Consider the following 27059-nt stretch of genomic DNA (forward strand, 5'->3'; position numbering starts at 1 on the left):
ACAGGAGAGTATACCAAGGAGTAGTAGTAGTAGTAGAAGTAGTGGTCAAGCAAGAAGAATACATTTAAAGAAAAGGCGAGTCTGGGATTTGCACCCACATGAACAGAGAGCCAAAGCAATCTACATTTGCGCAGCACCTGGCAGGAGAGTCTACTAGGTTGGCTGTGACCTAGCAAAGCACTAGTGGTCAAACAAGAAACCACACAGTTTCAGAGAAGGCAAACCCAGGGACGCGTCCACAGAAGAGGGAACTAAAGCACTCTTCATAGTCACAGTACCTGGCAGGATAGTGTACCAGGTTGGCTGTGAAACCAAGGAGAAGGAAAGAGGAAATGTCCCTCATTGAACATTCGGTGTGCATGACAACTCAGGAGTATGGTTGTCCTTTGTTTGGAGTTTATTTGTTGCACCATCTTGTAACTTTATTTTGCAATTTGGAACAGAACGTTGAGACTAAAGAAAATCCCCTTTGCTCATTACTTTACATTCTGTGAGGGCTGGAAATAGCAATTTTGAAACAACAGTGGACTTGTTTCTTTTGTCTATCCTGTTACACTCATTAGAATATTTTGAGGCTGGGACCCCTCTTCGTGTTAGAATCAGGAGTGTATTTCTCCAACCCTCATTTGGCCTACTGTAAACATGCATTCCCAGACATGACAGCTCACTGTATGCAGGAGCTGGCTTCAAGTTGACACAATTACATATGAAAGGTTGTTGGGGTTTCCTGTCTCCTTTAACCTCTGCAGCCAGGCCCCATGTCGGCCTGTTTGAAGTACCCTCTAATTGCTATGTTAATCACTGCCACCAGCTGCAGGGCCAAACAAAGGTGGATGGCGGATACATGCAGCCTTTGTTAGTTAATCAGGCAGGCCATGGCAGGCGGAAGCTTGGTCCTCACCCTTCCTGGAGATGACAGTCTACTCCTGGCTGTCACGTTGCAACCAAATATCAAAAGGTAGACTCTGCCTGTAGGCTGTGTCCAACTAGAGCACACAGATGAATGAGTTTGTTGTGGTACGAGTACAGGAACGTGATTAGCCCCACACATTTTTCTGAGGTTGGTCAACCATCATTCTATTTAATTACAAATTTCAAAAAAGCAAAGGCGAGTGCAGACCCACCGGGCAGATGGTTGAATTCCTCACAACAGGGCTACCATGGTAGCTCAGCAAGTTAAGTGAACGCTGCTGAGATGTTATATATTAAAAACTGGTTGTTAATCGTATGACTGTTTGCATATCCTTATAAAAAAACAAGTGCTTAAAAAACAAGTGCTATAAAATGTGTTTGGCCAGGGGATGGGTTGGGCTGGTCATGGAGGTGGGGGTATTTCTGCCCCTGTAGTGAAAATCAAATGTTGGCTCCAATGAACCCACAGTTTAATGTCTTATTAACTGCTATCAACAAAGCAGAATCATTTCTTTGTGATTAATCAGTTTTACAAGCATACAACATCTTCATAAATATGACCTGTGATAAATCACTAAAGGATCGGGCACAGAAAATACAAGGTATATGTGTGGTAGTCCGACAAAAAAATGAACACATTTCAAAGAAAACTAGTGAATCCAAGTTTAGCAGCATTTTTGAGTTTGGAAATATATTTTTTTCTACAAAAGTGTAAGATGCACATTTGTAAAATAATAACTCCCCCCCCCCACCCCAGTGACAGTCATGGACCATTAATTCTCGTGGTGTCCCGTTCAGGCCAGAAGAAAGGACACAGGCTCAGGAAATAGGGCTTGCAAACTCGCGAATGACTGCTGAGGAAAGGAGACAAAGCAGATTAGATCACCGAGCTCCCAGCCCCCCTCTGCTAAATTTGGGGTTTGGTAAATCCTTGCCAGGGCTGGGGCAGGCCGGCCGGGTCTGAGACCAGCGCTGATAGAGTGTACATTAAGTTTGTTTGGGCACGGTATGGTAAACTACATGAAATCCAACATGTTACATGCAATATGAAATGCAATTCTGAATATAAGGGCACATAAATGACTGTGCAAAACATATTAATAAAACATTCAGAACAATCATTCTAAAACTCACCCTTTGGCAAACCCAGTCAGTTTTGAATCAACTTAAAATGGTGCGAGACATGGTATTTCCATGAAAACCCCCAAAGTCAACATAACACATTTCCACCCGGGGAATATGTTACCAATTTTTATTAAACGAACGAGCAAACATCTTAAATTCGAAGATCGTTCATAATATACAGAACCTGGAATTCAGCTTCCATCAGTGACGGGTCGGTGGGAGGATCTTTTTTCTTCAGGCTCACGAGGGAAATGGCCAGTTGTGGAACATCGATTTCAGTTTCACCAAAAAGATAGTACTCCACCAAGGCATGGTGAATCAGGACGTACTGCGCCTAGGATTTCAGGAGATGAGCATGGGAAAAAGGCAGATGAACAAAGAAAGCGGTCAGAATGCACCAAAACAGGGGAAGAATGGCTCTGATTTCAAAAGAACCGCTCCTCCAGACCACAGTCAGCTGGACCCATCTAGTTGACATTCCACTATGGTCATTTGTTTCATTATGGTTTACTTTAAGTGTAAGCAGAAGCAAGCTAGACCAGACAAAGTATCCTGGAACAAACACGTGAGTTTGGGAATTCTTAAAGAACAATTTAGTAGTTTGAAACACAAAGACATTTGCTCGGGAGATAGCTCAGCGGCAACGTGCTCGCTTTGGAAGCAAGACAATACCAAGTAACACAGGTTTGATCCCTGTGTCTGCACTTAGAATCCTCTGGGTATTAAGCACGTTATAAATAACCTATCATATCTTATGCATGGTATAAAAGGTAAATCACGGAATTCATAAAGATTCTGAATTAATTGCTATGTTTTTAAGGGCTGGATGAAGAACTAGCTTAAGAATACTTTCCGCACCCTCCCATCACCTGAAAAGTTGAGACAGGGACTTCTTGTGCAATGAGGTTCTAAGCTCTAAACAACCCTGTCACCATCTTCGATAAATTCGGTCTTTTCTGGAGGAGACCCTGTCTCTCCTATTCTAATGTTTGATGCCCATTCCCAAGTCACCCATCAAAAGACGATCAATGTGAGGCCGTTGACGCCGCAGGGTACCCTTTACATATGGCCATGCAGATTTGCTCACTCCTACATATTTTTCACACTATCAAGAAGATCACCATTCACACGATATGTAGTTTAAAAAGATCATTCTTCAACATTGACATTGAAAATGCCGACTCAGGAGTACTGAGCTTACATTATTGCTGTGAATGCAAAGTAGCACTGGGACAGTAGGATTTAGGGAGAAAACGTACGTTCACATGTTTGCTTCGAAATACACTGCGTTTGGTGCTTTATTAGCATGGGACTGAAAGAAGCAAGGGGGCAGCCAAAAGAAGCATTGGCAAAGCAACCAGTTTTGGCTTGGGCCCGATATTTCTCAGACACTTCCATAAAAGTACTGCCTAGCCATAAAATGGCTACAGCAGGCGCATGGGGTTAGTAGCTGGGCATTTAATGGATGCGCCTGGCAAAGGACTATCTAATGCCTATGCAAGTGCCAAAACGGAGGCCTTTGCCAATGTTTGTTTTTTGAAGTGAAATGCAGTGCCCATAACGTATGGAAGAACACACTTAGTGCTTATAAATTAAGTGGCACATTTGGGCGATGCATTTTCATTACACCAGTAATACTGGTGTACACCAGCCATCATACTGGAAATAAGCATGTGACTAAAGTGTAACATCTCTACAGAATTTCGGCAGAACGCTGCTCTGTCCTTTGGGAACGAAGACAGGTCTGATTGTTTCATATGAAATCCCCACATAGTTAGCATGCAGCACGAACCCCGTGATGAGGATATGTGCGAAGGAATACGATATTAAATCTCACAATTAGTTTATTGGTAAACCACAGGTGTCAATCCACGCGGAGTTATTTTAAATGGCAAGAGACACATTGCTAATATCAGGAATGGTATTCCCTTTGGATTATAGGGTCACACGCACACCGAGGGATACTATCACCATAAACATAGGTCGATGCACAAAGTGACGGAATAAGATGGCTGAACTGCAACATCCGTTATGGTATATTATGTTGTCAATGTTTTCTATGTTTCCTATTTTCTTTTGTGTAGTTTATGTTGGTACGTCCAGTGGCCTAATGCATGTTGGACACTATTACAATGATATGAAATACATACAATTGTTGGCTCTTATGAAATACTTGCATGTGCTTCTGCACTATGAACTATTATGCATATGAACGCATTTTGAAACATATTGTAATGTTGGAAATGTGATCAAACCTTGATGTGATTAACATGGAAGAAAATGGTGATCTCCTTTGGCTCGAATGATATTCTACCTGGGTAAACATCTGCACAAATATGAGGAGGATGGATCCTAGAGGGGCTGTAGCAAATGGTGGTGGGTAACTGTCACTGACCACCTATGGAACAGATGAGGATTATAGACCCTAATGTAGAACTACTATGAGTCCGAAATGCATTGGCAGAGTCTGCATCTGCACTTAATTCCAACTAATTAAAACCTTATCTGGAAACCAAAAGAATCAAGAACTATTCTTTATATGAAGAATTACATGGAGAAATCAAAACGTATATACTGTAACCACGTAGTGGATATTAGGGTGTGCAACCCACACCGGAGTCTAAACAGACTAGGTCTCTCGATTTCTATGGCTCAAATAGATGCCATGGCTGTGATTTATGTGTGGGGAGGGGCAGGCACTGGGCTAGCATCGTCACGTGCGGTTCCTGCATGGGTACAATTCCAAACACCCACAGACTGTGTTCCTCTTCACACACCACCGTTACTTCCGAAGCTGGTTTGTTGCACACTGGCAATGTCTACAGTGCCACCTAAAAGCCAAAGCTAAGAAGGGAGCAGGACGTAGAAAACAAAAGCAAAAAAGGTACAACTATGTTAAGGGGATGCTCTACAGGGGACGTTCAAGACCCATCTCCCCGAGACTTATTTGCACATCTAATTCTCAGTTTTCAGTTTATCCTTATTGTGTTCCTGATGGCTTCCATGTGGCCGAAATCACAGCTGTTGGCATTACCTTATGCAAGTCAACCAAATACCTTATGTGTGGATTGGAAAGAGCACTTCAGTGTGATTCGAATTAAGGAATATGGCATTTCTAGATGTATCCAGAATTAACTAGAGCCAATATGACACCTAACTTTAGAAACAGGTACACACACTTTGGTGTAGAAACATAAAAATATGTTGTGTGGAGTTTACTTTTGTGTTAAACAAAGGTATACTAAACACACAATACAAAAGATGGGAAACCAAGAGCAACAACTGCACATATACAATATTCAAATCATAATTCATATCTTCAATACATTTTTATTAAACATATATCAACACAAAATCGAAGAAAAAAATATAATAAATACACAAGTAAAAAACATACAAAAGAAAAATAATTCATGTACACATCTATCACACATTTAAAAGCAAGGGGGTGTCCCTCTATATTTGTATGCCCTATGCACATATGGAACCTTTGTACACATAGTATGCCAATTCCATGCTCCTTCTCTCGCACAGATATTAGTGTGGAGTTCAAACAAGGTTCTACACATCAACGAGCAGTATGGCCTACTTCCTAAATAATTATCTGGGTGAACATGTATACTGCAATGACCAGAGGTGGTCTGTGTAACTTTTCAACATTATATGCAATTATGCTAGCAACCTTTCAGAGGAGCTGGAACAACATTTGGACTCCCTATTTCAACATGTGAACTTCAACGGAATCAACACAACCAATCATCTGAATGTTGAAGGCCCACATTCTAGCCATGTGAACATGCACACGTGATCTGGCATTTAGTCGAACCCGTTGATTGGGCCTCAGAGGATGCAGACTGATCTGTGCAATGCTCGTCTCTATTTTTGGATCTAAATGCACATCTAAAAACCTAGAATCTGGCTACTGGTAGTAACTCTGACTTACTTTCCTCTTCCCAGGAGTAAATCAGATGGACTGTCATTAACAGCAACTTTTTTGGCTGGTTCTATGTTACCTCAAATAGAGTAACAGACACAATTGCATTAAGTATGATGAGATGTACAGTTTGTCGTACTAACTGTTATGGAATTATTTGAACACAAATGTAATGTTAAAGCAATGGAGCAAATTCAGTGCCAGGTTTCCTCAATGCAAACACAAGTGTTATGTTATGTTACTGGGATGTATACTATGCACCGCTGCATTTTACATGGTATTCAGGCACTATGGCGGAAAGAGAGGATGGTGGTTTAGGTTTATTGAGGGTGGTGGGAAAATGCAATATAGCCTTGCTGTAGTGTTGATGCGTGGAGCCCAAGTACCCTGAACTCTGTGTCTATGTCAGTTTCTAGGAGTCCTGCAGCAACAGTATCGAGGCATTTGTGAGCAGAGGGTAGATTTGTGTGCATGTGGTGCTAGGAAGCATCGTTTGGGACTCTGATAGGTCAGTTGGTGCTAGAGTAGTAGTGTTCTATTGTTTGATAATTGTTGGGACAGTTATTCAATTGCTGTGTGCCTTAGTTGTGTGTTTAGTGTCTTTAAGCAAGGAGGTTCCAAATGTCAGTGCAGTGGTTAGTGGAGGTCCGAGGGTAGAACTTGGGGCCTCAATCCAGTGTGGCCACGGCGACATCTCAGTAAGGATGACTTTAGAAAACATCTTGGTAGAGGTGCCCTTTGGGGTAAGGTGCTTCTGAGGAGAAGTCCTTAAGCGCCCTGGAATGTGCTGATATCGCTGGCATTGGACCATCTTCAGCAACTGCCCTGAATGAGAGTGGGGGAACATAGGGAGGAATGGAAGACGTAGGACGTATGCACCCAAGGGCAACAAATTGACAGCAAATGAGAAAACTTCCTGGGGACGAAGCAAGTAAGAGAAGCTAGGACAGCAGATGCAGGTACTGAGACAACAAGAAAAGGAGGAGGCGGCAGTGAGACATCCAAGAAGAATGGATGGTGTGATATCATAAGGTGGTCAAAAGAGTTCAGACCGTGAATTTGGGAGAACCAGCGTGGAAGTTGGTGAGACATCAGAAGGAGGCGGTGAGAAAACATGATATGGTGGTGAGGCAGCCAGAGGAAGAGTTAGTGAGATATCAGGATGAGGGGGCAGTGAGACAGTCAGAGGAGGTGGAGAGACAAAAAGAGCAGTAGGTGGTGAGATATCCCTAGGTGAAAGGTGTGAGGGAACAGCAGGAAGAGGGGTATATTAACAGGAGATAGTAGAGGAGATAGTAAGACATCCAGAGGAGAAGGTGTTGCAATATCCTGAAAAGGTAAGACAACAGCAGTGTATGAGTCAGCAGGGGACGGTAGCGAAAGATAAGGAAGCGAGCTGAGGCACCTGCAGAAGAAAGCGGTGACAGACTAGTAAGAGTAGGTGGAGGAAAAACTGGCGAAGCAGATGCAGAGGAGTGATAGCCTGCTAAGTCTAGGGCAGAGACGGTAGGTACCACAGGTATTTTACACACCCAGTGTTGTTCAGATGAAGAACAAGGAGGGGTCCATCTCACATCCTCAATTCCTCTTTCCTCATGTTCCTCTGTCCCGGAGAACAGCCTATCAAACAGTCAGCTGCAACCCATCCATAGTGCCAGGAATTCTGCTAGGATCACACCTGGTCAGTAAGGGAGGGGAGGAGGAAGAGGAGGGAGGCCAAGAGAATGTTTTAATAAGATATCATAATGTACATCCTAAGTGTAAACAAGTATTACCCTTTGACTAGACTATTGTGTCTGTAAATCCTTGGGTAGGAAGGCCACTGGGTTCAAGAAGCCACACACCTGCACTCGGTCAGCTCCTATGACATCATCAATTCTTTTGTGGGATGGTTTATACTTAGCCCTTTATGGACTAGGCAGCTAGTTTTAAAGACTGTCCTCTGATTGGTAACGCGGGGAGCATATTCAGAGGTGTGATGTGAACAAGGTGGGTGATGAAATTGTAGGCCCTTGAATGATGTTGGTAGAGCCCGATATAATTCCATTCTAATGGTGCACGTGCGAAAGCACGACTGCCACAGGGATCTAAGTAACTGCATAGGTGCTGGTTCTTGGCTATCGTTCACAACTACTTTATACAGATGTTTTCCCAATTTTTTCGATCTGCACTTTATGGGTGGGGGCAGTTCTCCCATATCCTCTGTTCTATCCTTTTTGCCCCCATCACCTTTCTCTACACCATTCCCTGCCACCCTCTCTACTGTTTTCTTTGTTTTGATTTGTTTATGTTAACAAATTGCAAATTTGGGAACAAAGGTCGTGAAAGTGCAATTTATTCAACATATTTTCTGTTAAAAAGACAGCCCAGCGTGCTCGGTTTATGGTGATGGGTTGGGACAGCATCAGAGGTACTAGGGACCATACGAGGGGCTGTACCGTTGCGTAAATGACATGGTTGATTAGAGGAAGCAAGGAGAATGCTTTTTAAAAGTTTGCGGTAGGGACTCTTACTTTGTGAGATGAAACTGGAGGCAGAAACCCTCATGGGAAACCGTTCAAAGACTGGTGAAGTTGGGCTATTTATTTCCACCATCAGCTTCTCCTTTCTTTCCCATGATGAGGTACATTTGATTCGGATGCATTCCTGATAAGGCGCCAGGGTAGATATCTCTCAAAGTCCAACACGATGCCGCACCCGCATACTTCACCTGCTCTCAACAGCTGTTGAGAAGCATTCTGTCTGGCCTTACCCTTCCCACAAGTCTTAGTAGTTATCTGCACAAAGGCATTTGCAATAAAGTCATCAGCCCGACCCATTTCAGAATCCGCTCTCCACTATGGCCGTCAAAGGCTGTTCTCTGTTTTCTTCCACTCTTTCAATGGGTTGGCGGGACCTTTTATCCTGGGCTTTCTGGATCGGGAAAGAACCCAATATAATACAGCCCTGAAGTTGCTTCACCACCAAAAGATATAAGGAGCCATTTGACAGCGATTGACCTTTGCTCCCCCTGATGACGTAAAGAAGGGGTGTGACTGGAGCCAGGTTAAATACATATGCTTTCTCAGGCTGCTGGGGTGAAGAGTAGCATGATGTATTCATGTCGGCGATTATTCTTATTATTATGATGGTATTTATTGAGCACGGACCTAGCTTTGAGAAGCAATGCAGTGCTGTACAGAGGTATACAACAGAACAGAGGCATAACGGAGCTCTTTACAGAGGTATACAACAGAATAGATGCATAACGGAGCTCTTTACAGAGGCATACAACACAATAGATGCATAATGGAGCTCTTTACAGAGGTATACAACAGAATAGATGCATAACGGAGCTCTTTACAGAGGTATACAACAGAATAGAGGCATAACGGAGCTCTTTACAGAGGTATACAACAGAATAGATGCATAACGGAGCTCTTTACAGAGGTATACAACAGAATAGATGCATAACGGAACTCTTTACAGAGGTATACAACAGTACAGATGCATAACAGAGCGCTTTACAGAGGTAACAGTACAGATGCATAACAGAGCGCTTTACAGAGGTAACAGTACAGATGCATAACGGAGCGCTTTGCAGAGGTCTACAACAATACAGACCCAAAAGGGAGCATTTTACAGAGGTGTACAACATTACAGATACATAACAGAGTGCTTTTTAGAGGCCAGAACAGATATACAGCGGCAGGTATGATACAGAGGGGCACGGAGGTGGCGGGGAGGAGATGGGTGGGCGGTGTATAACAATTCAGGTAGTGCGAGGGGTGACACGATGGCCTAGGTGTTCAGCCAGAGAGACTCCTTGAAGAGGTGGATCTTGAGTTCTTTTCTGAACTGTAGGTAAGTGGGAACGAGTCTGATGTTGACGTTCCATATTCTTGGGGCATAGGCAGAGAAGGCTTGTTTTCTGGTCCTTTCGCTTGTAGAGCTGTGGATTTCCGATCTACACACGTTCTGACCTCTGGTGGTGCGCTGTCCGCCGATGCTCAGTTTCTAAACTTTCAAATTTATAATCAAGGATTGCCTAATCAAAATGGTCTAACTTAAACTTGTCAGTGTAAGGCCATGGTTGGTAGGGTTTGTTTGTAATATCACAGTAGGAACATGGTCATTTTGAGACAGGAAATGTCAAATGCTGTCTGGATACTCCAAATGAGATTACCTTACTGGCAGATGAGAGGCAGTTGATACGTTTTTTGGGATCCATGGGAATCAGGAGGCAGGTGTAGGATAGTAGGGCAGAGAGAAAGTCAAGAGGTGGTATGATGTGCTCATGCGATCGATGCTCAGCTCTCAACCTTTCATGCATGTAATGAGGGCCACCCTCCCCCAATATTACAATTATGCTGAAACGCTACCATTCCATTAATAGGCATTGAGCTGCAAGTGACATTGGAGAGTGACAGTGGGTGGCAAAATAATCATTAAGAGACGGATAATGAGTACAGCACGTTGTCCCTCCCCCACACACTGCGTGCCAAACCAGATTTGGTCCCTTTGTTCTTAGGTGGGATTCAATAGTGAAGCCCGCCTCTGTCTCCAGCGTGTCTGGCAGGGGCAGGAAGTGAGGCAGGTGCGCAAATCTCCCTGTGCTTAATCCCCTTGGTTACAGGAATGCACCCAAAGGTGATAGGACATTTGGCTGTCCTAGGCTGCGAATTAATAGGAGAAACATGCGTTAAAAGGCAAGGCTTTTTGCTTGGAAGGCAGAGTTGACCACTGGACAAAGGAATCCGGAGAAGAAATTGGAGAAGACGCTTGCTGCAACTCCTGGACCATTGGTTTACCCAGTGAAGCCCTGCTGCATTGCTGAAACTCCAAATTCGCCTCGACTAGAGAAGCCCTGCAATGGATGACTTCTCCCCTTGGGTTGGTGGGACCAATCAACCCCAAAAAGAACTCATCTGGACATCCTCTCGGAGCTGGCTGTACTTCCATTGCTGCTGAAGGAACCCAAGTGCCAGGGAGAGGAACACCAGACTGAGTGCATGGCTTTTATGTCAGAGTCGAGCTCCAGGAAGATCCTCCAGACACCCTTGAAGCAGGACTGACCAAGCCTGAGCCAACTCAACAGACCCCAGAAACAAGGAAAGTCCATAGTGGTATCTGAGAACCCGCGGTGGTGCTATTTGCGAGAGACACGAGGAGCTGAAACCGCAAAGTGCTGCTGATCTGAAGTTTGCCCATTGCTGCTGCTGACCTTCCATTCGTAGTGCAGAAGCCCCCAGACACCCCCCCCCCTTTGTCCCCGTGACTGAGGCAAAGGAACAGAGGATATGCAGACCTACACAGGAACAGAAGGCAGCTGCAAGTTCTTTTTCTTCTAACCAAAGGTACTTTAAACTAAGAGGACTTAACTCTTGTCATGTAGCCTTGCTAGCTCTCAGTTGAGACTTGTCTTGGTTGCCCTTGCAGAGTTGCTTGCAGCTTTACCCCCCACAAGCCTCCCAGCTTGTGGCCCTTCAGTGATTTCATTTCTACAACATTTTCTAAAAACATTGTGACTTTTACTTACCTGCACAAGATCTCCAGCTCCCCTAGACTTTTCTCAACTAACATTGGCTGTCCTGGCTCCCTGAGAGGCACTTCTTACCTCTGACTTTGTGCTTTTGTCTTTACCCCAGGAAAGGGTTAAGTTACTTTGCCTTGGAGGGTTCAAAGAGTGCTTACCAGTTTATGAATTGTTACCTTTGTTGTATTCCCCTATCTAACCTTTGCACCAAAAATCAGTATTGCTCTAAATGTACCAGTAATAAATCAATGTTTACAGTGTCCCAGCTATTTAAGTCAGCTGAGGGTTTGGGACTTGTCTGTGTGACATCCCCAATGGGTATCATCTGATTAGAGAAACTAATTGTGTGTTTTGAAGTATAGTTTAAAGTGTTACATGTTTTGCTCCCTTCTAAAGAAGGCATATTCAACTGACTGTTAAATAAATGAATAATTGTTTTATTAATAAACCTTGTGTATAAGTGTTTATTTGAACAACTGTCATTGTGAAACTCTATGTTACAACCTTACAGCTCGCATTGACCCCTCTTGTGATAAGCCTGGCTGCTCATTCACTCTACCAACTTGTGTAGCACATGTTTATACCAAAGCTTGGGTTAACTATTGCCAAGAGGACAAGGCTGGTGCAGTCTCCCACAGAATACTACATACAATTATTTGCCTAACACAGGAGAGTCACCTGGAGAGAGAAATCAATGACTTGGTGGTGTACCCAGAAGGTCAGTGGGTCCACACTAGGCCTCTTGGAAGAGATCACACACTGAGAGCACACTTTGCAGACCACATTTAGTGTGGTAGACAAAGTGCATCCATCGAGCTGGTGCTACACTGCAGGCAAGTAAAGCCGAATCAAGTAAACACGACCCTGGCAGCTTGGTGTGCCAACATTTTCAGAATCACACAAGTAGACCTATTCCATTTGCCTCCTATCAAACAACACGGACAATGTACTGAGTGGGGCAAACCCAGTGTCAATGGTGTGCAAACAGCACAGCTTCAATAAAGCACATGTCCAGTTTCTGAAGCTGTATCATTGGCTACTTGGCCTCTCTCCATGTTGTACTGTTGCAGGTTTTAGGAGGAGATGTGGGCAAGATGATTTCCCCCACCATGGCATACGCCCACATCTTGAAGGACCTGGGCCCATTCACCTGACTGCGGGACTCAGCACACAGATCCTTCAAGGAGCACTGATCCCAATCCATGCTCTGCAGTACCTCCCACCTTCAGTACACTGTCCAGTTTCCCAATCTCCTTACTTGACTTCCTCAGGGTTGGAACTGCATGAGTTCCTGTGACATCTCCGGTGTTAGGTAGTACCCAGTGTGGGCGCACACACACTGGCACAGAAGTGCGGGAGACCAAGATGAACCCCGCAGAGTTAGATGTACATGCACAGGGACTGTTTTAGAGGGGATTTGGTAGTTGGAACCGGTTTACTGAAAACATCAGTAAATCCTAAAGAAGTCTGACACCATGGAAACGCGTCTCTGCAACTGACCTCTTCTGTACCAGTTTCACTAAGTCTCTAGCCCCTCCGCGCTGTTGCTTCCTGTCTCCTGTTCAAACATTAAAAAGGGGCCTGGGCTTTGAACAGCAACCTTAAAAATCAGAGTCAGTCCCCGTTGTTGCCTTGTGTTTTCGGTCTGCCTGGTGTGTATTCTCCCTTTCATACCGCAAATAAAACCATCTTGTTTTCCTAAACTGCTTCATTTTGTTGCGTGTGTGCCCCTTCATTGTGCGTTAATTGGCTCCCCCCTACTTCTGATGTTTTATCAGGGTGATGAGACACAATTAGAGAGGTAGAAGAGGTCGTTGTAGCTACCACCAAGCTACCCTGCTACTGCATGTGGTGTTGTCATTCTCGTCAGAGACACACATCACGTGGTGGAGGATAAGGAGCCACAGGAAGGAGAGGGGTGGGAGGCGTGAAGGGGAAACCAGTTGAAGCTAGAGAGTAGAAGAATAAAGGTGTTTGAATCTTCCTCCAAGCTCCACCTCGTTTGTAGTGGCACATGTACGAGGCTGTGTGGGTACTGAATGCATATCCATGAAGGACTGTACACTGGCAACAAGGTCATAAAAAAAACCTTGCGGCAACCGTGTGTTCTGCGCTCAAGTTGAGTCTCAGTCATAACGCCACTGGAGAAGCGAACACGAAGGCCTGCTCGATTGGTGTATGAGGGGCCCAGACACACCATACCGGCGTGGGGCTGCCTCTGCCCACTGTCAATTGACAGAACTTGCTTGCGAGTCACAAGCGAGACTCCATCCGGTGCCCGGGCAGACAAGTGAATACTCCGCCTACGGCAGAGCGCTGACGGAAAGGGACAGAGCGCATGATAGTTCCCCTGTCAGAAATGGACACAAGGATTGCAACTGCAACATGATCCAGAAGGCAGAAAGGAATGCACGTGCTGAAGGAAAGCCACAAAGTACACGGCCTGCGGATAACAAGCATCAGACCGGTCCGGAAACGAGAAACTTCCGTGTTGGACACACGTGGCACAAGAGAATTCCCAAAAACATGTGGATCATCAAGAGTAGTGACCTGTGAAAGAGAAAGTGCACATCACCCTATAAACACTGCATTTTCATCGTGAAGAATAAGGAGAGTCCTCCACACATTTTCCTCAAGATCAGCAGCAATTAAAAGGTCAGTCCAAACCTTGGGCCACATAAACAGCACATCGTACTAAGCATAGCACACTCACTGGGGGAAGGCCAGACCCAAGATGTCAGAAGATGACATGCTAACGGTTCCGCTTACTCCAGGTCAGGCACTGCCCACCAGGATACAGGATAGCCTCATTACACAACTGCCCACAAACTTCGACCTCACCGAATCCAGCACCCTGGGCCCTCACTGGAAGAGATGGCTAAGAGAATTTGAGGTGTGTATAAAAGCAATAGGCCCCTTGGACGAAGAGAAGAAGCACAGCCTCCTAACACTCTCTATTTGCTCAAATGTCAGAATCATTGTGGATGAGCTTCCCTCAAGTACCACAGAAATGCATGCAAACTGAAAAGCAACACTAACAGATTATTTCACCCGGCACACAACGTGGATTATGAGAGAGACACATGTCATACAACCAAGCAAACCAAAGGAGAATCCATGGACGCATTTGTGATTCATTTGAGGCTAAAAATGAAGCACTGCGACTCCAATAACTACTCAAATGAGGAAACACTACTCTCTGAAATCATAGTAGGTTGCAAAAGCGCCGACTTTACAAAACGACTACTACAAAAACCACAGAATCTAGAAGAAATCCTGTGTCTTGCTCACTCAGATGCAGCATTGGCATCTCAAGTCGAAGGTTTGGGCGAAATAAAGATCACCCATAGCAAAAGTAAAGGCATCAATAAGCTGGAGAGTGCAACCAAAGGAAATGACTAACCATTTTGTTACCGATGCAGATATGAGTTCCCGTATGAAGGACAATGCCCAGCTATAGGCCAACAGTGTTCAGCCTGCGGGGAAGACAATAATTTCAAAGCAGTACGCTGCATGTACGGCAGTCAAATGAGAGGAGAAGGAACAGGAGGAAAACCACCACAGGGCAGATAAAGATTGACACAGAGTCAGCCAAGGGCACTCACCCAGGTGTATGAGACTCCCCAACGCAGGCACAAAGAAGAGAAGTCAGAGAGAAGATGTGACAGAGCCTCAGGAGACTGACGGACAGTAAACCACCGTCTTCAAGATCAAGGAGAAAGTCCAGGAGGTATGTTCTCTATCTGGTCGAAAGCTCACAATCCGATAGCAAATCCAGTGCATCTTCGGAGGAAGATACCAGAAGGAGTGAGAAACTGCAGGAAGAACCAAGAAGAAAAGGGTATCTATACGCTTTGGGAAGCCCGATGTCGAAGGAACACAGTCTGACACTGATCATCCCAGTAAATAAGACGGCTGCTGAATTCTTATTGGACACATGGGCAACTGTGAACGTTATAAGCAAGAAAGTATATGACAGCATATCACACACCCACATCTACAGCCTGCAAAAGCAATGATCGACCCATACAGAACAAAGACAGCATTACTATGTAAAAAGTACTTTATGGCATTGTGCAGCTACAAAGGACATTCAACGGAAATCCCCATGCACGTGCTGGAAGCAGCCATCGAAAGTGGGTGCATTCTGAGCCATAAGGCAGCAATTGACATGGGCCTCATCCACATCCTATACAGACTCATTGTACACAATTACCTAGACCCTTCTGCAATAAATCGAACAGTTCTTCCCTGTGTTGTTCAAAGATCTGGGGAAATTGAAAGAACGCCAGATTTAGCGTCATATTGACGCAAAAGTTCCTCCCGTAGCACAACATTACTAGGCAATCCCCATAAATGTAAAAAAAAGCAAGTGGAAGAAGAACTCCTGAAACTGCTTGAAGCGGACATCATACTCGAGCCGGCCGAAGGGCCCACCCCGTGGGTGTCCCCCATAGTTCCAGTTGATAAGCAGGGCATATCCAATGCCAAGAACATGGGATACTTAAATTCAAAACAAGAAACAGAGCTGATAGTAGAAGGCAGCCGAGTAGGCCTAAGCACCATCTTGACGCAAATCGATGATAAGGACAACCAAGCCATGTACATTGTATCCTGTGCCAGCAAGAGCCTATCAAAGACGGAACAAGCCTATTCACAGGCAGAAAAGGAAGGTTTGGCCGCTGTCTGGGCCTGCAAGCACTTCAAACTTTTCCTGTATGGAAAACCATTCACGGTCGCCACGGACCACAAGGCGCTGTTGGCCATTTATGGGAATCCACAGGCTAAGATGCCACAGTGAATTGCGAGGTGGGCCTTAGGACTACAGGACTACAGCTTCAATTTAGTCCAGAGGCCCGGCAAGGACCACAACTCGCCGGATTTCCTCTTGCGGCATCCCTGCAAGGAGTCCCAGCCCAAGCAGTCCATCGCAGATCAGTACATTTGTTACGTGATACACAGAAGCACCCCAAAAGGTCTCGACCCGCATCAAGTAGCCCAAGAAACGGAAAATGACCAAGGTCTACAGATCATTCTTAGGTGCGTAGAGACCGGCCACTGGAAGCAGGCCCGTCAATTGGGCGATAACACATGTGAGGAAACAAAACAAGACGTCAACTGCCTCCTAACTGTCAAGGACAACCTAGAGAAAACAGAGGAGGGACTGCTGCTCAAAGGCACCAAACTGGTGAGTCCCAGGACTCTGCACCGGAAGGTACTGGAGCTAGCTCATGAGGGCCACAGAGGCATAGTATCTACCATTAGAATGCTCAGGCAAAAACTATGGTTTCCTCATCTAGATGCGCAGGTGGAGGATCTTCTAAAACATTGTCCTACTTGTGCGGTCATCAACCCACACACGAGGCCTGAACCTCTGTGCATGACGGCCATCCCCGAGAGGGCCTGGGATGAGATTGCAGTGGACTTTTCAGACCCCGGGATGGGGGTGACTACATACTAGTAGCAGTAGACGAATGCTCTCGATTCCCAGACATACAACTAGTACCTTCCACATCGGCATTCCACGCTATTCCAGCACTTGAGAGAATGTTCACCACATATGGCATTCCAAGAGTCCTGAAGTCCGACAATGGGCCACCATTCACAGGACAAGACTTCAAAACATCCTCTGAATACATGGGTTTCAACCATAGGAGGATAAGCTGCTGTGGCTGCAAGCGAATGGCACAGTAGAACGTTTTATGAGCAATATAAAGAGAAATTTGCAAATCGCTCAACTAACTGGGGAGCCTGTGGAGAAGATGCTATCCCAACAAATATGAGACGATAGAAACACCCCACATAGCACCACGGGGGAAGACACCATCCAAGGTCATATTTGGAAGGAACCTAAGGACAAGACTACCCCCACGTAACCTGCCCTGAAGAAAGATACAGGGATTACAGTGAGATGCGAGAACAAGATTCCAGAAGTAAAGGAAATGTGAAGAGACGGGCAGACGAAGAGTGTAGAGCCAGACACAATGACCTGAAACCAAGAGACGTGGTCATAGCACTGCAAGCATAGAGCCAGAAGAGCATGGCTGCGTTTGGGGAAGAACTCTATGTCCCCAAGAGCTCAGAGAACACGGAAAAAGCCTCAGAGACTAATTGAGGAAATCAACTAGAGTGGACATCAGGTTTAGTATCGCGGGGTGTGGTGTCGTCATTCTCATCAGAGATACACATCAGGTTGTGGAGGACAAGGAGCCACGGGAAGGGGAGGGGCGGGAAGGGGAAACCAGTTGAAGCCAGGGAGTAGAAGAATATAGGTGTTTGAATCTTCCTCCCATCTCCGCCTGGTTTGTAGTGGCACATGTGCGAGGCCGTGTGGGTACTGAATGATATGATATATGATATCATATGATAGTTTATTGGTTTCGTGCTCGTACACAAGTGTTTCAGAGCGCGACAAGGCAAGGGACGGGAACATGGGAGAACGAACAACGATCTAACTAGGCCCAGTGACATTGGGAACGCACAAGTTCATGGGAAAAGGAATGAAGGAAAGTGCATGGAAGGGGGAGAGTGGAAAGTGCGGAGCAGAGGAGAACAGATAAATAAAAATAAATAAAATAAATAGATAATGGAGGCAATAAACAGTGGTATTGCAGCCAGCAAGTGGCAAGTGCTGTGTTTACGGAAGCAGAACTGAGTAAGTCTTATAAGTGCAGAAAAAAAAGAAAAAGGGGGAGGAGGGATTGTATGGGTAGAGATTTAGTCCCCAGTGCAAGGGGCAGCCAGGAGGCAGTACAGGAGGGTAGCAGGGTGAGCAGGTACCTTGAGCCAGGGGACAGAGGGTGGCCAGGGGCACAGTGCCAAGAGAGAGCAGATCAGCAGGGGAGAGGGGGAGCAAAGGCAGAAGCAAAGAAGAAGGTCTTGAGGTGCTTCCGGAACCATAGATGGTTTCCCTCAAGTATTAGAGTGGCAGGGAAGGTGTTCTAGAGGGAGGCCCAAGCCAAAGGCAGAGATCTGCCCCCAGCTCGTTTCTTGGAAAAACGAATGACCCTTGGGTAGTTAGAGGTAGAGGAGCGAAGAGCTCGAGAGGGGAGGTATTTGTGGAGGGATAGCTGAAGGTATTTTGGACCCAGGCCTCAGAAAGCCTTGTGGACAATGCAGAGGGTTTTGAATCTTATCCTTGAATCCACTGGGTGCCAATGGAGAGATTTCGGAGCTGGAGAGATACAATCCCAGGGCCTGAGGCCAAGGACAAGTCTTGCACTCCTGTTCTGGTAGTTGCAGAGGGGGGAGAGTAGAGGCAGGTAGATTTAGAAAGAGGCTGTTACAATAGTCCAACCTAGAGAGAACCAGAGCTTGGGGGACAGTGAGCTTCTGGGGGAAGGAGAGGAAAGGCAGAGTACCTCTGAGGAAGTGAAGTAGGAACTTTGACTTTTTAGAGACATCAGAGATGTGCACGTCCATGAAGGACTGTACACTGCAGTGGCACAACATTGACCCAAAAAGATAGGGGCATTAGATACGAACACCAGTGGTCCTACTTATTATTGTAACAAAGCTGCATAAAGTTATACAACCACCTCAACATTGGCCTCTGCATTCTGATCTCTGAGTGCAGAGGCCCGTCAATGTGACTAGAGGATGAGACACACCTGTTCTTGTCACAGTCGCCTAAAGAAAAGTTCAAGATCTCAGCAAGGAAGTGATACACAGTGAGAGTTCAGTTCAAGGAAAACTGCTGCCTTGCTGGACCAATGAACACATTTATAATAGCATGGGAAATATGACCAAGCTCGACGACTTCTACTATTTATTTACAAATTAATATGCAAGATAATGAGTCACTGAGGAGTTTCATGACCATATCGAGGAACGAGGGTGAGTTTCTATAGAAGGTCACAGAACTACAAGAGGACTTTCAATAACCTTTTTATGTATAGTATGGGGTATTTTATTCCCTTTAATACCTCGGCTCTTGCTTAATTTAATGTCGGAGATCTTCCATTTGCTGAGCCATAGAAACCAAATAAGTAATAGCATGCAGATTCTTGCTCACATGTGTTCAACTCCAGCAGTGCACACATTAAGCATTCCAACAAACAGTTCCTTGTCAATTCCTGGCTGCAATGCGTCACACAAAACTACTCTGCAAGCAAGGAATTCAGAAAGTGTTTCATGGCTTTAATGAAGTGCTGCAGGGACAGCTGGAATTCTCTCGGTTGGCTCAGCAGGAGGCATTTTGATGTCACAACTGAAGCATAATAACTAATTGCAGAGCGGTCGTCACGTAATTTTCGTATTGCAGGTAACTTGTGATGTCACAAATAGCCTATACTAAGAAGTATTTCCAGGCTTTTATACAGATATTCCAGGCTGCCTACAGTTTAACTGTGTCAAGATGTGAGCCGTCATTCCAGAAAACCTCTGGTCATGAACTAGCGCTCAAGCATGTATCATTATTTTTTATGATCAACTTAAGGACTTACCTCAACTTGCACCATGAGACAGCGCTGTCGACGCAGGCTGACAACATACCCATAAACATCCACACGGTTCTCACTGTCTAGCCCCTCCAACATTGCATCAATGGAAATGTAGGTGCCAGTGCGCCCAACACCAGCGCTGAAAAACATGTCCAATGGAATTCATTAAAAATGATAATGCGGATATAGTTCTAAACATCTGAATTTCTAAAACTGCTAATTACTATCATTTACTAGAATTGCTATACTTTGACAGTACCCAATAACTCGCTCTGACCTGGTTACTATATTGTGCAATGGGCTACAAATCACAGTTATTTAATTCTGGATGCATCCCTTTAGGCACGCTCTGTTGTAGTTCTAACGACTGTCTAGCTTGGGTTGCTGACAGGATAACAACAGTGTATGAAATATGTATGCAACACAGTTTGGGAACATTCCCATTACCTACCTTTCAGCTGGTTATTTATGATTTGTTTTAGAGTTTCATTAAGCACAACATGCATCCCCGAGCACAGTTGCATTGCCAATTGTAAGTGTAGGGTCTTCTATGCCAGAGGACCTCTTTGTGTCTATGATGCGCGTAGACCTAAGATCTAGTCATGGAGTTAAGACCCTATGTTTCTGTGAGGCATGACCTATTGTAGTGTGGGATACTAGGTACCAAGACAGGATCCGTTATAGGGCCCAAACTCTTGCTTCAATGTTTGGGCCAGATGATATTATTTGACTCATTGATAATGCTCGGTTGGCGTAAACAGATCCATCTCTGCGGTTAAGCTCTCATTCCTTATTGCAATGAGTCAGTGAGGGCGGATGTAATGGTTCAGTTATTTGATGATCCCATCTGTGATAAGTTTAGCAATAATGGGTTCAGGTTTATGGCAGGTCCTCTTGCTAGGGAGGCCCATCATGCCATACTTTACGTGACTGTCCTAATTTTAAGGGTTTTGTCCCGAGTCCCGCACTCGACATGGCACTGATAGTAGAGCTCAGTTGCAACCTGCTCGTCTTGGAAGCAAGACAACGCAGAGCAACACAGGTTTGAACCCCGGGTTTGTGCTTCGAAACCTCTTCGGTATTAAGCACGTTATAGAAAACAAATTATAAATATAACCTGTCCAGGACAGGGAAAAGTCATGACTTTGATCGTCAGCTGCAGAATTGAGCAGCTCTCAGAGGTCACACTTCTTCACTGCAATACATTTCAAGCACAGGGCAGGACAGGGGCTCTCCATAAGGTGTGTGTAGTGGGTTCTTTTCAAGTCGCTTTGTGGCATCAAAGCATTACCAAAGAAGTGATTAGAGGTCAATGGCTGAAGACACAGCAGCGAATGCCCCCACGCCCCCCGCCCCACCCTGGGATGGAGCACTGTCTACACTAAATGATGCACATTGGGACTGCTAAGAAAAGGTGAGGGTTGCATAAAGTAGCGTGCTGTGTGGACATGTGGCTACCAGCAGATCAAGTAATAGGATATCGCATTGTCTTTCAGTGGGTGCCTTTTGGTTTTGATAATCCAGTATTAAAAGGCAAGGTAGATTTGGTTAGGCTTGCATTATTTGCCGTGCTGCGGCGGTTAAGATTCCATTAAATGTGGGGAAAAACAAAGCTTTCTTCTCGAAATGCTCAGATTATGATTTCCTTGTAGCTGTGTGCGATTATTTTGTTATCGTGAGGCATCTCTATGAAATGATGTACTAAGTATCCACCTCATGATCAGCACGTTCGATATTACGATGGCCACTGATCTGAGCCTAAGCCATGAAAAATGAGGGACACATGCCCAAAAAGAGCACTTGCAAGAAAAAATATTTAATGCTGCTATCTGGCATGTCTTACTGTTCCTGTTGCAATTAATTCAATATTTCACGAAATGCATTCCAACTGTAGACCCTGTTTTATTTCCCGTAGCCCCGGAGCGCACAATTAAGCAATATGACCCGAGCGACGGGGGCATTACCTGAGTCGGTAATGCCCCCGTCGCGATGGTCATATTGCTATTAGTACCCCGGCCCGCAATATGTGCGAGACCAGGGCACGAAAAGTATTTTTTTCTGTCCCGAAACGCTGCAGCATTTTGGGACAGAAAAACAAAAAAGAAACGACCAAGAAAATGGCCGCCATGGAAAGGGAAAATGGAGTCCGTTTTCCCTTTCCATGGCGGTCATCGGGTGCGGATGCGCTGGGAACACAATTGTTCCCAGCGCGTCCGCTCCCAATAAAGGATCAAAAAGAAAGTAAGCGGGGTTGGAAGGGCGGGAGTGGGACGGGGAAAAAAAAAACAACGTACTTGCGTCCCCAGCGGGGGACGAGGGAAGCCCCCAGCCGTGTGGAGGCGCAGAGCGGGGATGGCGCCGCTCCGAGTCCCCACACGGCTGGAGGCTTCCCTCGTCTCCTGCCGGGGACGCAGGAACATGAAGGTAAGTCGAGGGGGCGGGTCAGAGGGAGGGAAGGGAATAAAAAAAAAAAAAAAGTCTTACCCGAGTCCCCTGCGGGGGGCAAAGGCAGCCTCTCAGCCGCGGGGAGGCTCGGAGCGGGGATGGTCCTGCTTCAAGTCTCCTCATTGGCTGAGGGGCTGCCATGCCCCCGCCGGGGACAAAGGCCGTGGAACCCCGACGGAGGCATTCCCGGCCTGGTAATGACTCGGCGAGGGCCAATCAGAATGGCTCTTTCATTCTGATTGCGCTGGCCCACAGATGGACTATACCGGCAGCACTCCACCATTCCAGACCAGCTGTTCTGAACAACTTGCAAACAAATATGAATTTAATTCAGGGGATGGGCCACAACACTGAGTTCCTGATCTTAAATAAGGCGCAGTAGACTGGAGGGGAATTTTGGTGCCTTGACTGTCTTTTCCATTTAAAAAGGTTTACATTGTTAAACATCTCCAAAACCTTCAAACCCATCCATGCTCCACCCCATGTTCCCATTCCGTGTTTAATAATGCAATAATATGGGTAAGAGATACCCATTGCATAAACCCCTATGCATGTTAACCTTTAGTAGGTTTCCCATCTCTCCCTATGAGCATCACTTCCTGAACAGCCCAACCTCCCACTTTCCTCACATAGCAATTTGATTACCATCAGTTAAATGAGATAGACAGCTGCAGACTGCACCTATTAATACACTCCCTACTTATCAGTCCATACAAGTCATTACATGAATTTATCCAAGAACAGTACCTTTTCCCAGCTGTGGCCTGCTAGCTGTGATGCACCAACCACCACAAATGAAAAACCCTGTTCTGCCGCGGGTGCCTGTCATGTGGCATCTGTCTGGGCTTTGGGAGCCATGTGTCCTCATATGGCTTTAAGAGCCCAGATTTCCTCCGTGGCAGTGTTTTTTCTGCCTTAGTAGGGCTTTGGGGGCCCTTTGTCCACATAGACCTCAGGGGCATCATTTGGGGATCGCCAGGGGTCGCAGCTGTGGCCAATGAGGTCTCCCTCGCTAAACCTGTGATCTTCCTTGACTCCTAAAAAAAAACAAAATCTAAGCTCCTGGGCTGTGGCCAGCACCACGTGGCTCTTTCTTGTTCAGGCCTCTTAAAAAAAACAGGAGCTTCCACAAGTTTAACACTTTCAGCAGTGACCCTAAAAAAGACAGAATAGGAATAACAAATAGTTTGTCTTTCTAGAATTCTGCACAATAACTGCTAGACTCATTAAAGGTTTATTTCAGGCACATTTCAGGAGGCGAGCCACAGATTTAGTCTGTTCTTAAAACACCTCAACTCAGTCTTTCATCCTTCTGAGGTCGATAAATGAGTACCAACACAGGTTGGGTGATAATGTATGTATATTTGTACTATATTGAGCGCTTAAGTGTAACGGCTGAATAATAACACATCATTATCATTTGTATTTAAATGTCTACTTGCATTCACAGTCATTTGGTAATATGGGTCCATACACACTGATATTAATAATACATATGGCGATCCATTCTTGTATGAAACGTATATCACATTATAGTGATATTGTAACCATATTTTTCGTAGTGTACTTAGGAACAATGCTATGTGATGCCAAGTCCTATGTTGTCAAGGCGTGAAAGGTTGTGTTCCATCGTTTCCCAAAATGTCACTTAGGGGTGGGGTCAAATTATATCACATCCTGTGATGTCATTAGAGGTCATGGGTCGTGTGATGTCACTTCCACTACCCCTGGCATTTTGGTGCAATGACATTGCTGATAGGACTTCAGGAGCCCTGCCTTCCTCCCAGGCAGGGCAGGGGTTAAGGTTTTCTCCATGCTAGTGCCCTCTTGTGTTGCAACACAGTCCTAGCGCTTTGAGAGCCATTTGGTCCCTTTCTTCTGTGGCGGTGCACGCCCTGATCCTGGCATTGGTCGAGGCTTTGGGACCCCTTTCATTGATTTCCTCCTTTTTTTCCTCTGTGGCTGTGCCAGGAGAAGTCCCAGTTGGACTCTGCCCAGGTTCCTCCCACCTGGGAAGAGTCAGCGTCCAGCAGACGCACATCACTCTGTGCTCCGGCTGCATAGGACGTTACCTGGAGCCGCGGCCACAAGTCCTCATTCTACCCGTCTGGAGACGGGGATGCCGTGCAGTCCCCCCAGCCGTGCTGGCTTAGCCACAAATTCGAGCATTAAATTCGAGGGAAAAAAATCGATCACAAATAAAATGATCAATAGAGCTACTTCCAATAAACCATGTTAACCTAGTAGCATCTGTCTCAGGGTGTGGCACTTAATTTGAATAAGTGATTTACCTGCAGTGCACAATGATGGGACCACTGAAGAAGTTGCTGAAAGCTGTGACGCGGCGGCGCAGCTTGAGAAGCAGGTAAGGATCATCTGGAACGCCGTGGTCTGGCCAGCTGATAAACTGGATGTGAGTAACTTCTCTCTCTGCACTCTTGTCCCTTTTCTGTGAAAGGCAGACACTTGTCATCACATGCACATCTGATATTGGCAATTTGTAAGAGGAAAACATGCATTTAGGAAAAAATGATGGAATTCACATACAGGCCAACATGGTACAAATAGGACACACTGGTTAGTTTGGAACGTTGTTACTGCTAGGCTCTGACTGGCCTATAGGGCAATAGGGCAATGCCCGAAGCAAAAATTCAAAATGTTAGAGAGGGCCAGTTTTTTGGGTCAAAGTGGGCCATATTTTTGGCTAATTTGGCCAAGTTTGATGAGTTACTCCACCATGCAGCTAGTTGTTTTGACCATTGTTGCTCTATAAATATTCTTTAAATTGCACAAGTTGCATTCCTTTTTATTAAAAAACCTTCCCTTGGGTACTATTCATACAGTCTGTTACAAAAGGAATGCATTGTTATTTTCAACTGTGGGCCACTGTGCCCCAGACAATCTTATGCCCCAGTCCGACCCTTGTTACTGCTTTGACAATTGGCATTGCTACAAGCAAATATTGCCCCTTTTAAAAAGCAAATCTTGAGACTAAATCCATGCTGAAATCGGTTTACTACACTCTGTATAATACATGTGTGTACAGAATACATGTAAATGATCAATGGGCCAGATGTTCGCTTAGCGTACACAGTGATTACATCTACTCCACAGTTCCTGCATGTTTTTCACTCATATTTTAGCAGAGAACAAGAACTCAAGGTATTCTGCCTTGCCTCAGTTCCTGACTTCACTCTAATGCTGGGTAACCATGCCATCACTAATTCGACTACAAAGATGTTTAGTGCCAGGTTCTAGGAGCCTCGTTAGGCAAAGGGGGGAAATGGTGGCACAAATACTCAAGGCGACAATTGCTATTTCACTATCTAGGTGGTTTACCACCAACTGTATGAGGGGAAATGTCCTTGCTGTGATAAACCCCACATTAGAGTCCGAACATGGTGCCAGAAGCAGCTGCCAAATCCTTAAGGGTTGTGTGATGTGGCGGCGGCCGCGTGTAGGCCACTTCTCAGGGCCACAAGGGAGGAAAACGGGAGGCCTTTGAAGAGGTCATTGCTCCCATCCAGGTGGAATAGGTCCAGTGCTTGAACAGTGGATCGAAAGCTGTCCGTAGGGAGGAAGGGCTTTATTTTCTGCAGGAGGGAGAGGTGAGACCAAGCTGTCTGAATTGTCTTAGCTATGTGTGTCTTGAAGGAGAGGTGCTTGTTGATGTGGAACCCAAGGGACATGGTGCATGAGGTGAGCTCATGTTTGAAGCCCTCAGCGTTCATGGTTGATAACCAGGTCTGTATGTCTGGGTGTTCCGTGTTGTTGGTGAGGAATAGGAATTTGGTCTTGGAGGGGTTTGGCTTCCAGTATGAACTGGACAACCAAGACTGGATCAGCGAGAGGGAGGTTTTGAGTCTGTGGATGTCCATAATGGAGTCAATGTTCAGGTGTGTCATTAGTGTATTGGTGGATATGGATGTTGTGTGTGGCTATGTAGGCTCCCAGCAGCTCCAGGAATAGATTGAAGATCACTGGTGAGAGGATGACTCCATAGGTGATGTGTAGCATTGGCGATCTAGAGGAGTCCATCTCAACAAACTGCTGGCCGTTGGTGAGGGAGGAGGTGAACCAGCAAAGGACAATATTGCTGATCCCCATGCATCGCTGTAGGCTGTCCGTGAGCGCATGGTGGTCTACTGTGTTGAAAGGGGCCGAGAGGTCGAGTAGAGGCAGGGGTAGCTTTTGTCAAGGATGTATGGTTGCGGTGTCTGTGCTGAACCTGGAATGATAGGCGCGGAGGAGATTGTTTGTGTCGATGTGTTGCTGCAGTTGTGTGGCTACCTCTTTCTCAATGATCTTCGTAGGAAGGAAGGATGGGTGATGGGGCGATAGTTACCTAGGTTGTCGGCATGCAGAGTGGGTTTCTTTAGTAGAGGGAGGATTTTTCCTGCCTTTAAGGTCAATGGGAAGGTGCCTTGATTTAGGGAGCTGTTGATCTCCAGGTAGGGAAGGAGAGCTTCTGTGGGGAGGCTCTTGAGGCTGGATGCTGGGAGGATTTCATCTCTATACAATGCAGCTTTGAGGGCGGTCAGGGTTTCTACCAGGTCCTCTGTAGAAAGTGTATTGAATGTTGTCCATTTTGTGGAGATTTCACGAGGAGCGACGTGAGGTGGGTCTGTGGATGCAGAGCTGGTGTCTATGTGCTGGGAAACCTTGCAGATTTTGTCAATGTAGAAGG

At 45.6% G+C, this 27059-nt stretch overlaps 1 protein-coding gene across 7 annotated transcripts in view; it reads right to left on the reverse strand.

Moving 5' to 3' along the window:
- The window catches only part of PTPRC (protein tyrosine phosphatase receptor type C), an 846024-nt gene that overhangs the window by 86240 nt on the left and 732725 nt on the right, over positions 1-27059 (reverse strand). For all 7 annotated transcript variants that reach the window (XM_069641238.1, XM_069641237.1, XM_069641234.1 and 4 more), the window contains 3 exons: positions 24664-24821; positions 19931-20066; positions 2222-2371 (listed from right to left, as the gene is read on the reverse strand). In XM_069641238.1, coding sequence (XP_069497339.1) covers positions 2222-2371; positions 19931-20066; positions 24664-24821 — 444 coding nt within the window. The remainder of the gene's footprint in view (positions 1-2221; positions 2372-19930; positions 20067-24663; positions 24822-27059) is intronic.

This window comes from Ambystoma mexicanum, chromosome 1q (genome assembly GCF_040938575.1).
Source record: "Ambystoma mexicanum isolate Mex_15411 chromosome 1q, UKY_AmexF1_1, whole genome shotgun sequence".
Taxonomy (NCBI): Eukaryota; Metazoa; Chordata; class Amphibia; order Caudata; family Ambystomatidae; genus Ambystoma; species Ambystoma mexicanum.